General features: G+C 40.4%; 1 protein-coding gene across 2 annotated transcripts in view; it reads right to left on the bottom strand.

Moving 5' to 3' along the window:
• Window positions 1–1,919: 1,919 nt before the first annotated feature.
• LOC311060756 (paired box protein Pax-6-like) overlaps window positions 1,920–13,821 on the bottom strand; it is a 15,710-nt gene continuing 3,808 nt past the window's right edge. The window contains exons 3-10 of one of the 2 annotated variants that reach the window (XM_084079070.1): window positions 12,062–12,285; window positions 10,978–11,189; window positions 10,227–10,451; window positions 8,207–8,289; window positions 7,016–7,172; window positions 6,414–6,487; window positions 4,193–4,325; window positions 1,920–3,975 (exon numbers count right to left, since the gene is read on the bottom strand). In XM_084079070.1, the coding sequence (XP_083935196.1) occupies window positions 3,878–3,975; window positions 4,193–4,325; window positions 6,414–6,487; window positions 7,016–7,172; window positions 8,207–8,289; window positions 10,227–10,451; window positions 10,978–11,083 (876 nt within the window). In that variant the 5' untranslated portion in view covers window positions 11,084–11,189; window positions 12,062–12,285 and the 3' untranslated portion in view covers window positions 1,920–3,877. Of the gene's footprint in view, window positions 3,976–4,192; window positions 4,326–6,413; window positions 6,488–7,015; window positions 7,173–8,206; window positions 8,290–10,226; window positions 10,452–10,977; window positions 11,190–12,061; window positions 12,979–13,821 lie in introns of those variants that run through there. The other variant, XM_084079071.1, reaches the window with a different exon arrangement.

Here is a 13,821-nt window from a genome sequence, read left to right as displayed (position 1 = left end):
ATAAAATATCATCAACAAATATAAAACACTGTAGGCCTATGTACAAAGGAAAAGGGATCATCATTATAATCTTCACCAATAAGAACAAAACTACTTCACAAAAACAAAGTTGGTGTATCTAAGAGATTTGCTGAAAAATATATTCATGCATATCAATTACTATGTAATATACTGTAGTTGCGTGGCTGTCCGAAGGGACATGAGGAGCGAAGTATCACTTAGCCATATGCGTATCCCATAGCCTGGAGGAACTGTGGGTCTGAGATTAAATAACCCGTTGATTGATTTGAAAAATATTCAGCTGAGTTCCTTGGCCTGTTGGCAGCATGCAAGATATATGACACTGATTGTTCAAGTAGTTTGAGACAGTCACAGACAGACAGATACTGTACACACACATATTTTAAAAGAATGTGAGGAAATTGTTGGCTTGTGAAAGACTTGTGTTGTTAATTGTATAGATGTTATACTGTATGGTGCCCAAAATTTGAAGACCCAGTAACACTCATTTTTAGAACACATATTGAAGAATATCAGGTAACCGCTAGAGTAGAGGAACACATTTTTGTATTACTTTTAGAAGGCTTTATATTGGAGGAAATAGGACTCATCACAAACAGTGCGATTAGTAGAATGAGCTGTGACAAGCCTGCATGTGCTTGCAGGTGATCATCCCTTTACAGTTGAAATAATGAAAACAACTTTTAAAACATTTTTATAACACTGTGTCCAGACATAAAATAAAATAAAAAGTCCAGACATCGGTGGCTTGATTTAATTCTATAAGGCCTTCCACAAACGCCAAAGGTGTCTTGCACACCTGTCTTGCACACCAGCGTGGATGTTTGTCTTGTGTGTTTTATTGTATTTTCCTAGAGAGATACAACACTTTAGTCAGTGTTTATCAGTTTAAACCCCCTGTATTTTATTTCAAGCAAACTGCTCTTAAAACAAAATGTATGTTTTGTTTTGATGCATAAAGATGTCAAGTCGAGCTCAGAACAGCATGTAAATTATATTTTGTAATTGCACTGTCATTTTTTAATTGCACTGCTTGAGAATAGTCACTGCTGAGGTAGTGGCTAATGGGGATCTACAATAAACAATAAGCATCAGACAGTTATTGAAGAAAAATAATAGAATTCAACGGATGGTATCGTTACATAACTGAAGGCTGAAATTGATGATGCCGTTGTCACATTAAACTGGTGTCCATAGACATCACACATGGCTCCAGACCTATTCATGCCTTGCTTTTGTTTGTATGATCTGCAAAGCATCACTGGTGTTATCTTTCTCCTTCCTTCCTTCCCCTTTTCACTTCTGCCTTCTTTAATTTCTCTCCATCCCCCCAGGGTCTAAAGTGAGTGATGCCATTAGCACAAGAGCCCATCCACTAATGGTCAGCAGAGGGGGAAGATGCTAGTGTCCATTCCAGGTCAATAGTTTAAATCCTACAGCCTGAGTTATATGGTTGCGCACCAAAAGTGTCACAGGCTCAATTATACTTTGTCGCATGACAAAGCCACGTTTAGTTTGAAAATCTGTCATTTTTGGTGAGCGTCACAGTCGTGTGACGAATTATACTGTAAATGATAGGCTTACTGAGGTTAAGGTTAGGAATAAATTTAGGTTTAGGCATAGTTGTACTGAGGTTAGGTTTAGGAATAAGTTTAGGTTTAGGCATAGTTTTACTGAGGTTAGGTTTAGGAATAAGGTTGGTGGCGACCGTTCCGAGGTCGCCGGATTTGACCCGGGGAGAGCGTTCTTGTATTCCTTTATGGGTAGTGACCTACAAGCATCACTTTAGATGACTAATTCCTCCATAAATAATTATTATCAGTCAGTTCATATGAATAAAACAATTAGCATGGTGGCCCGTGCAAAAAAAACAAATGAATGAATTTGATTCATTTTATTACACACTGTTTAATTTTTTGTTAAAAGGTCCAAGGTCTTCACAAAAGGGTTGACTCTAGGTAACTATGTGGTACTAACACAGCAAAGTCACACAACAATAGAAACCACAGAGAGGGCTTATGTGACCATGTGAAAAGACAAATAAATAAGTCGAAAGGCATTTCACAAAAGCTGAGATACAGCTACAAAAACGATGGTATGGGGCTAGCATGGGCTAAAAGCCTGAAAGGTACAGTAAATGTATCTTACAACACTTGATTTATTTCTGTAAATAACTGATTGTATATATTTTTGGTCATGCTGCAAATGTGGCTACCATTGTATGGATAGTTATCACAGTTCATGGCGGCACAGCAAAATCCTCTGATAGTGTAAAAATGGACCCAGATGTACCCGGTTAAATAATGGGGTGTGGATCTCTGACAAGTCCAATAAACGCTCTGTGGATATTACTGTTATGTTCTCACTTCCTATATGTTTGATTGTCATTCACTGAAGTATTTGCACTTTGATTGGTTGAACACAACCTCTTCTTTTTTGGTATATAGAAGCTTGATTGTCATTTGCTGACTGATATGTACGGTTATTTACAGGGATGCACAAACACCATCCATATCATAGCCCTAAACCTGGATACAGCATTTCAGTAGGCATATAAATGTTATCGGTTGTATGATATCAAGCGCCGATCTCGGCCATCACATCATCTCGATATTTAAATAGTTTGTTTGGGCTTATATCAGAATGATAAGTCAAATTTCTCCATTACAGAGATTTAAGATACTTTTAGGTGTGAAAAGCAGAAAACAAACAAGTTACTTTGCTTAGATTTCTGGCATTATGGTATTTGTCAAATTCTCTGATATCATATAATCTTTTTCCCTACTTCCCTGCATCCCTATTTATTTAATTATTTGAAGAAATTGGACTGTGCTTGGACTCTGAGGGTGATTGTACTTGTACTACTAAAGTATGCCTTGTGATATCTGTTTTTTTACCGACATCATCATCATCATCATCATCATCCACAGATGTCTGTACAAAAATATGCAATCAGTACAATATTGGCAAGATAGTAAAAGTGGTTACCATCAGCAAATCTAAAATCTTCACAGTAGTATACAGCCTTACGCAGCTTATGTTTAGGGAAAATGCTACCACAATGTCATTGAGCTGCTCAAGTTGCAAGAAACTGCAGATACACTTTACAGTACAGACATTTGCTGGTATTTACTTATTTGATAATAGTGAGGTATTTCCATACTTTGTAAAAAATATATTTAAACATGTATAACCTCTACATGTGTTTGCCATTTATGATCATAAAAAGTGTAATTGGTATCTGACTCTTATAAACATTTAAATGCCATAATTAATAATGAATTAAGTTTTTTTTTAACCTAAACAGTGAGAAGGTCATGTAAAAAGCTCCAAAAAATTAAACCTTCACAATAAGCTTGGGCAACGTTCTTGACTCTTTTTAAACTCAGAACACAAAGTAATTGCTTTGCTTACAATAGCATAAAGCTATTATGGTTAAAGCCTATGTTTAAAAATCCTATTTAGTGGTTCAGCCAAACAGGCAATCCCCAATCCTTGCACCCATTGCTCTGTCTAGGACATTGTACGTAGTAAAATCTCTCCAGCCCTGCGCTTTTGTGTGGCTTTTTTATTTTTGGATCATAGACAGCTGGTCTAACAAAAGGATAGAAAACATTTACCATAATAAAATGCTAAGTAAATACCAGTATGGACAGAGTACTGCAAAGTGCAACCAAATGCTCTTGGCTGAATTTGTAAACATTTAATGCATTTCGGGTTCGGTCTGCAACTCAGTCCTGTGCTTCCTTAAACCTCAGCATCTCTATATTGTTTTTCTGCACACCTTCTCTATTACTGTACATGCCCTTTGAGTCTTCCTTTTTTATGCTGGTTGATGATAATTGTCTCTTTGTTTTCACTGCAGCCTGGCCCAATATTGACCCAGGTTCTGAATGCTCTGTTGCTCTGTTCCTGGCACCTGGACTGGCACTGAAACCCCAGGAGATATGAGCCCTGGGTGGCAGAGAGGCAGACGGGAGGAGGACAAGAGAGGAAAAGAGACAGACAGAGACAGATAGGGTGAGTCAGTCAGTGACTGAAACCAAGCAGATTCACACACTGTAGGTCTCCATTTCAAAATCCAAATGTACTGTTATGATCTGTCCTCCAGTCTAAGAACAGTGTCCATGTCTAGTGCAGACACAAGACACAGTCAGACACAAACACTCACCCGTGTTGGAGTTGGCCGAGGGTGGAGTCTGCAGATGTGGGGAGGTGTAGGCGGATGACTCAAAGCTGCGCGGGGTGGAGGGCGATGGAGGCAACATGCAGGAGTAAGAGGAGGTAGACTGAGGGGGGATGGACTTCACGGAAGAATGAGATGAACGACAGATCAATGAGAAAGAATAGGGAGAGCGGGGGAGTGGAGATACAGGTTAGATACATGTTCTGAAACAACAAAACCATTGCATAACATTATCTTAGCATGGCAATTGTTACGCTTTTTAAGAGAACATAATATCATTACAATAACGCCACCATATGTAAACGTTCAGCGTCCTTCTGTATGGGTCTAGTGTCAATATACAGTCTGAGTCTCATGTGGTCTGGCAGACCCACAGTAATATCATCACATCGATAGCATGCCTTCAGTCTAACCACATGGGGGTGCTAGAGTAATGTGGTGTGGTAATGCTACAGTAGATAATAAACTGGTTCCAAGACATTCAATTAATTGCCAGGAAAAAATTGTGTCTGGGAGTTGCCAGTATGACCCCAATGGACTTCTTAATACACTTTTAAAGGGTGTGCTTTTGTGTAAATGTTTTATTATCACTGAGTGCATCTATTCAATTTCCCATGCTGACTTTATCAGTTTATCTTATCTGATATCTTCTATTTGCCTTGATATTTTTTATAGTTCTTCAAAGCACTTTGTGGTTATTATCTCTGCCTTACCCTCCATCCTTCCGGACTGATTATGTTTTCGCCCCTGTCCATGTGTGTGTGTGTGTGTGTGTGTGTGTGTGTGTGTGTGTGTGAGTGAGTGAGTGAGTGAGTGGGCCGCTGGACCGATCGGCAGCAAACTTTACAGCCAGCCTTATGAACTCTCCACCCCATATTTTCTAAATTGCCCTCATGGTGGCGTAACTAGCCTTCTTTATTTTTTGTCCTATAACTCTTCAACCATAGGCATAATCAAAACGCAACTCCCCATGTAGACCACATTTCTGCCTATAGATTTTGCACCATTTTACATTTTCTTCACAACACACTTTTTGCTAGTACTCTTCCAGATTTTGTCCAAAGCACACACAAACCACCAAGTATCAATTACATATTGAGGGCCGATTGCCTCTATTAACACATCGACTGCCTAGATCGAGTTAACTCGATAATAGTAATCCAGCGCTCGACTGCCTAGATCGAGTTATCTCGATATTAGGTATTTTCATTGGTTTCATCTGTGATCGCGCGGGTCTGTTTACTTTTCATCATCACTTTCGTTTTCCGCCTACGTCACACTCACCCGAAGCCGGATGTAAAAAAAAAAAATCGTTTCCGGGTCACATCGTTTTTCTCCGGTCATTTTCGTCCAGAATAGAGAAAACCCCTTTTTTGGACACGCTATAAAATACAAAGGGAAAGCTCCCCTTTTATTTTCTTTGGTCCGGGTGACGATCAGGCATCGTCGTCGTGTATCACATCGTATCACAAGCCGATCAGAGATTGTCGAAGACAATCACATCCGGTTCATGTTGTTTTGACTGTTTGAGCCTGGAGGGAGGGGGGGGGCGAGTCAGCGAGTCATCGAGGGTGTCATTTTGCTGCGCTCTGCTGGTCGATCGTCGTATGTGTTCAAAACCATGGCCTGAGAAACTTAAATGCATTTAAATGCAGAAAATAGAGAAAACAAAAAAACACGCAAATCGCTGGCAGCCAAGGGGGTAAATTTGGAATAAACTCTGGCAGTCAATGTGTTAACCATGAGCCAAAAGCTCTCACTTAGACCCAAAGGCGGCGGCGGCGGCGGCGGGGCACTACAAATGCAAATGCTACAAATGTCACTGTTCCAGAAATGTGATTTTTGTTTTCTCTCCACAAAATTAGGTGTGTGACAATGAGCCTCAAAAAGTTGCTTTTTTATATTCCATACTATTTGCCAGTAATTGGCCTATTCCTTACAAAAAAAGCTCCATATCATGAACATCCAATTAAACCCACATTCAGGAATCATATGTTGGGGGGCCTCTATATAGGGCACCTCCAAAAACTCTTTCACTTCTGTGCATATGGGGGTGTCAGAAATGTGAATAGTTGTACTGTATGCCATAGAAGTGCATTTTCCTCATGCAGCTTCCTCGAGTTAGAGAGTTAAATTAACTGTTCTACCATGGCGGCCTGTTTTTTTGTTAAAGTTCATAAGGTGATGAATGATGCATGTGACCCACCTGGACTCCAGAGGAGAAGACTGACAGGGAACTGTAGCTGGGCAGGGAAGTCTCACCCTGACTCAGCATGGACCCTGGAGAGAGAGTTGGTACACATTGTGTTAATTTAAATCTGAAAGGATACAAATGGACCCGTAAGGGTACACACACACACACACACACACACACACACACACACACACACACACACACACACACACACACACACACACACACACACACACACACACACACACACACACACACACACACACACACACACACACACACACACACAGAGAGTTACATCTAACTGCAGGTAACACAGGATAACGACACATGCATGCAGCACAATACATTCGCTTCCTGGAATAGGATGAAATAAAATGCTTTAATATAGATCGAATGGAGAAAGTGTAATGCTGAGATTAGAGCAAATGTCACACAAAGTGGCGCTGTAAGGTTTGCAATTGAAAATCAATCACTTGTCTCGTACTAAATAAATATTATTATTAATAATAATAATAATAACAATAATAAATAAAGGATTGTAGGATAAGCATATAAAGAGGTAAAGATATGTAAGTCAGCCTGTCTTGCAGAAGTTAGGGTAGCCTACTTACCTGAACTGTTACCATGGTGAGGATGATAGACAGATGTATTAAAGGAAGTTGTCAGGGGGGCTTGAGTCTGCGAACAGGAAGTCGCTCCTGCTGACCTTCTTTGATTGCGAAGCTTCTCCTCCCTCCGCCATTTGGCTCTTCGGTTGGAGAACCATACCTAGCAATCATAGAGATGTCAACAATATAAAGGTTTGCGCTCTTGACTCAAGGTATACAAAGGAGTGCACCAGCAGGTGCAAGAGCCCAGCATAATAGTCCCAACATAATCTTCTACTTCCATGTTTTTCATGTAGACTTTAAATAGGCAACCACCCTATTAGTGGTAGCCAATGGGAATGAGACTGATGGAAGGAAGTGCCATCAATCAGCATATTAGCCATATTGTGGCTACAGAGATGTGAAAGGCAAACCTATGATGCTTGAGTACATTAACCACTTAAACCCTATATACCTTGTTACAGGGGTCCCCCAAGGGTCTGTACTTGGCCCCCTCCCTCTTCCCCTGTGCACCAAAGCTTGTAGATCTGCTATTTTTGCCAAACGTTCGCCTATTATTACATGACCAGAATAGGGATGCAAGAATTCATGTGGTTAAACGACGACTTTACCCATGTTCAACCCATCTTCATTATAATATTGAACCATTTTTGTCTATTCAGTCTGTGACTCAGAGGAGGGCTGTGGACATTTCAGTAACCCGCCAGTGACATCATCGCTGGGGAATCCAAGCAAATAGGAACTGCAGGCTTTCTATTCCTGGAAAGTTAGTATGCTATAATGGAAGCTATTGTTCTCGCATTAATAAAAATGAAAAAAAATATATATATATATATTGTTTGAAAAAACCTGCCTAACGATGATGTCTAGAAAAAATGGTAACATTTTTCATGAGCATTAGTGAGGACCAATTAAATGACGATACTGTAGGTTGAAAATGGGTGAAGTCACCCTTTAAGTATAATTGATCATACTGAAGTGTAGCCACAGGTTCTACGTCGCAGAAAACATTGGAAACAGACTGCACTCCCATACGTTCAGATCAATGCAAACTGAATTAATGGAAATGAGTTCAGGCTCAACCACAGTCATTAGTGAGTTTGTTGTCGGAAAACTACAAGGCTGAAAGGGTATCAAATGTTAGTAAAATGTGATGGAAGAGTAGAATAGAGGCTGGATAGAGCATTCACTTACCTGTATTCTGGCCTCTGGTAAATCAATCTTGTTCGCCAGTCTCTCCCTCGCAAAGACATCTGGGTAATGTGTTCTTTCAAACTCTGTAGAACAGATCAAGTTGAGTGACACACATGCTCACACACACTATCTTTTATTTTATATTTAAAAATATGATAAGAACTAATCAAACAATATTTTATTATTAAACTATATTTAATAATAAAATATTAGCTCTTACCAGCATTAACACTTCACACGTTAAATATTTTTTCTCCATGTTTGATATTGGCGCCATAATATCAGTTTCCAATTATTTATCTTGAATGTAAAGCCAGTTATCACTGATATATCCTCACCCTTATCTGCTAAATTAATCTATTTTTTACGGAACATTCATGAGTTTAGATTGTAAGCAAGTTCCAAACCATGTGGATTTAAGAGGTGATACAAATGTACCCTGTAGTCTGCACTGTAATTTGCCATTTTAATTTTGAATGCACTGTACTAGCAGCCTATTCTAAAAGCGCCATGGACCACCCTAACAAATCATCATAAAGTATTGTCATGTAATAAATCGTACACAGCATGAAGAAGCCTAATGAGTTAACTGTCACTGTGTTTTCTCCCTACAACAAGGGCACAGTGGTCCGTCACACATAAGCCTGCAAGGGTTTACATGCATGTATCAGTGTTCCAACTGCTGACATGCTTGTTATGATGTCTCATTCTATAACTGACTGTCTGAGTAATCCTGATGACCTCCGTGAAGTTTCAGGTCTAGTAAATCATTGGTTCTCAAACTTTTTAATTTCAATGAGCCCCCATAACTCTGAGAGTGTACAAATGGAACCAAATGTGTACACTCTCAGAATTACAGTACGGACCTGTAAGGGTCCTTTGGTACAATTAGTGACTTACGTGTATTACCAATGTTTTCATTTTTTTTATTTTTATAATCCACTGGCACACTATTATTGAAGACTATTTGTCAAATTAGCTAAAACCAAAGTACAAATTGACGACCCCTCTAGCGCAGCAAATGCATACAGCAGACACAGAGTAGGCTAATAACAATATGCATGAAATATGAAGCTTTGCCGAAAATTGCTATAATTGGCATCCTCATGATTGCAGTTTGTGTCAACACATGATTGTTATTGTGCCTTGGCTTGTGCATGGAGGTCAGCGTTCCTCATTAATGTCATTTGCACGCAGTTGACCACGGCGATGGGTTTCCACTTGGCTGCACAGTGGTCACTGCGTTCTCATTTAGCTCAAGGGCCCTCAGCAGCCACAACCATTCAAGGGTGCTTTTCTGATCCTTCTCAGTGGCCTGATATCAGACTGAAAAAGCCAGATCTCCCTGGATAAAGCTGTAATAATGATGTCTTGTTAAGATATTTGTGAGTAACTAGTCGCCTGGGGCATTTGGATTTTTCTTTTTTTTTGACAGAAGTTTTACAAAAATGCTCCAAGCAGCCATTTGTGAACGAAGATGCATATCCTCGAAGAAATATATCCTCTGTTAACCACTTCAGCCGCATGTTATACTTTGGCTATTCGAAAATAGCCGATCTACCAGATCACAACCAGATCTGCTATAAAAAATGTTTCGCAATTTGTTTCGCCTATGATGACATACCCAACTTAGGGACACCAGGGTTAATGTGGATCAATTATCATACTTGTATTTCCTTATGACTCCATGTTCCATATGCTCCAAGTCAGAAATCAGCCGCAATATGTCATGAACACAGTCACGCTGACTTTTGCTTGGATCCTGTTAGGTGATGTGATGTTTTCTAATGCCGCTTGAGGTACGTTTGTGTCCAAGTAGCAACAAACAAGACTCTGATCCATGAACCAGGGTGTTGGCAGGGACAACAGCAGCAGGGCGAGCTACAACGTGACAAGCTCTGGCTAGTGCCCTGGGAGGGCTGTGATTGGTCGAAGCCGGGGGTAGGCTGTGTGTGTGTGTGTGTGTGTGTGTGTGTGTGTGTGTGTGTGTGTGTGCGTGTGTATATGTGTGCGAGCTGACCTTTCTCCAGAGCCTCGATCTGCTCCTGGGTAAAGCTGGTCCTGTTCCTCTGCAGTTTTCTCTTCAGCTGTAACCTCAGCTGGGATTCTTCACCCTCGTCCCTCTCCACGGGGCCTCCTCCTCCTCCTCCACCACCACCACCACCACCGCCACCACCACTACCCCCTCTTCCTCCAACCTCGCCACCCATGCTGCCCTCTGTGTCCAGCAGACAGCCCTCAGACACTGACACACAGAGAGAGAGAGAGAGAGGTATATGATGAAATAAAGAGGTGGTAGAATGTCAAGTACTGTAAGTGGATACTCATTTACTTCATACATTTCATACAAAGCAATACCACAATTAAGTGAATGCAATTAGTAAGCATCTGTAACTAACTATAATATAAGGATAATGATGATGCAAGCATCCACGCTGATAAACGCTAACGTTCTGTAAACATGTTGAACGTGAGTGATGTGTTGAACGTTGACCTGTTGAATGTGATGCCTTGTAAACTGGGGTGGACTTTGATAGGATATAAGTGTTTCTATCGTTCATCAAATTGATCCCAATGATCACCACTGTCGTCGTTGTTATAGTTTTGAAGAGGACTCCAGAGTTATAGTTATAATTCTTGGTGTGTATGGCACTTTAGACCTACAATTTACGACTACATACAGTAAGTGGTATGACTCTGTAACGGCTCTTACCGTTACTCTTAGCGCATCACTGAAGATTTATTTTGCGTGTGCCACAGTTGGAACTCACCTGTGCCGTGTTGCGCCTGCACAGCGGTGGGGTCATGGTACCAGTTGTTGGGCCCGCTCCAGTTGGAGCCGCTTTGCAGGTTGAGCATGGTTAACTTCTCATACATATTACAACTATCCCAGCCACCATGAAGGAGGAACAAAGCAGCCGTGAGCGTCTCTAACCCACTCTTCTCACCTTTGACCCCTTGGCCGCCCTCGTTCTATCCTTCGCTGGATGATAGGTATAGGGAGCAGAGAGAGGGAGAGAGGAGAAAGGGACGGGTTGACATCGCATACGTTCACACATGGTAGGCATTGTAGAAAATTAGCCTCATGATGACAGACAGAAATGGAGTTAGTTACACGGTTACTGTCGTAACGGGTATGTGTTATACATTGGTATGCTAGTATACCATAGGGAACCAGGGTACATTAGAACCCACTCTGAAAGGCATGGCATTTATTATGCTACTTGCTTTTAGCTCCATCTTTACTGGAAGCCCCAAGCATGTATGCACACACACTACCGTATGCACACGCATGCATGCACGTGCGTGCGTGCGTGAGAAGAGAAGGCACACACTATGAAAATGCATTGCACAAATGCACATTACACACACACACACACACACACACACACACACACACACACTCATGGGTTTTCCATTAACCAGTTTATGCAGGCCATTTACAACTCTTTAACAAATCTATTTGTGGATGAAAATATTGACACACACACACACACACACACACACATCTGTCTGAATTTACTCAGTTATCACAAGTTCATGTGCACTACATGCTTAGTGACAGTGTTATGTCAATGTTGTGAAACTCTTCACTCGGTGAACTATGTCTCTGAAAGTAACACTGCAGTGTTGAGTCAAAGGTCAGACTCACCAGGGTGGTTTATCAAACATAACCCAATTTCCTCAATCAACGTCTCTCTCTTTAATGTCATTCTCAGTGACACTCCAGAAATTACTTCAGTGTAGTGCCTGTGTAGCAGTAACTTGCCTGACTTAACAAAGTGATGTGCTAAAGTATGCAATACATTCTAACTCAGTGAATATGATACATAGACTGACATGTTTCAAACTTACCAAGCTTCAAAGTATAGCAGAATCCAAATTATTATTCCTCTTCATACAGCTTTATTCCCTTGTTCCCCCCGTCCCTCGTTCGCTGGCTTTGTTGACAACACTGTGTGTGTGTGTGTGTAAAGGAGAGATGTTGGAGAGAGAGAGAGAGAGAAAGAGAGAGAGAGAGAGAGAGAGAGAGAGAGAGGGAGGGAGAGGGGCTCTGTAGAGAAATGCGTCTGCAGGCACTCTTGTCCTCCAAGCGATGGATAGAGAGAGAAGAGAAAGAGAGAGAGGAGGGGTGAGGGATGAGAGAGAGAGAGAGAGAGAGAGAGAGAGAGAGAGAGAGAGAGCCAGCAAGGGGTGACAAAGTGAGTCAACATCAGTGTCAAGTTTGAACTTAACGCCAGCGAGAGGAGGGGTGACTGAAAGAGGAGGGGAAAAAAGCACAGATAATGGAGAGATAGTGGATGACAAATAGATGATGGAATAAAATGTTAGCCATAAATTGCACATAAATATTGAGTATACGGGTGTATTGCATTTTGAAGTAACGTGGAAGCATACGGACCAAATTCCCTTCTGGGTTAAATGAAATGTTGACACTCATACACAGTAAAATCCACAGAGTTAAATGAACTCTAGAACACTTCCAGAATTAAATAAACACTCTTGATTTCACAGTATATTGAATGATTGTCATTTATCCTCAATCCCCAACATTGATATAATGAATGATAAGTTGTTCTTTCCAGCTTTGATAAAGCACAATAACTGAACAGATGAGGAAATGTGAGGGAAAATAAATCTGTGCTTTTTACAATGCTGCATGTCAATACAACATTTATATGAATTCAGTTAAATATAGAAAACTGGTATTGTATGGGCTTAATAGGCAACTGATTTGTATAATAAAAGATTACACTTATATCATTATGTGTACGAAATGTAAAAAATACTAACAATCAACATATACTGCAGAACTACTGTTTACTGCTAATAACAACGTTATTTGTAAAGCACCTTTCATACACATTTAAGACATAATAAATTATGTGTAAGGGCCTGCTCTTTTGTATCAGCTGGTGGATCTGAACCTTTATTACTTTTACTTAGTAGTAGTAGTAGCAATAATAATAATAATAATAACAATAATAACAATAATAACAATAATATGTTATTCAGATCATAGCCAACTGTACTCATTTTATATATTAGCAACTTGAAAATCCAAACCCTGATGAAATATATCTGGGGTGTTAATGAGTTAATGACATTAAGAATGTGAAGTTGATCTAAAGAATTGTGTTAAGACAGCTTCAGTTTCAGGGATTAATTCACAACTGCAACCATGGAATAAACCTGATTTCAAGCAAACAATAGCAACAAGTACAAAGGTCAGAGGATTAAGGCTTTTATATACTAAGCCCTAAAGAATTACGGGAGTTCGAGGAGTTCTTTCCACTAAATATAAAGGTACCGTCCTCCCATCTCTGAGTCACATGGGACAAGACACTGTCTGACCCCAGAACTGTGTTAAAGGAACATCACAGAGATACCAATGGATGCTACACAGTGCAATCCTGTGTTAAATGTATCCACTTCTCCTGGTCCATGTCGGTTACTGTACATTTGTACTTTAAAAGTTAACACGAATTTTACTGTGCAAGGTCTGAGGCCAGGCGTAAGTAATGACGCAGGTATGACGGTAGCCTCGCGTCACCAGGCTTTCCACACGGCGGAAGTATGGCGGTATGTATGGTAGAGTTAAAGGGCGACAGAGA

This window comes from Gymnoscopelus microlampas (assembly GCF_963454915.1).
Source record: "Gymnoscopelus microlampas genome assembly, chromosome: 14".
Lineage (NCBI taxonomy): Eukaryota > Metazoa > Chordata > Actinopteri > Myctophiformes > Myctophidae > Gymnoscopelus > Gymnoscopelus microlampas.
Note: the sequence above shows the minus strand (reverse complement) of the source record. Positions and strands in the feature narration are given on the sequence as shown.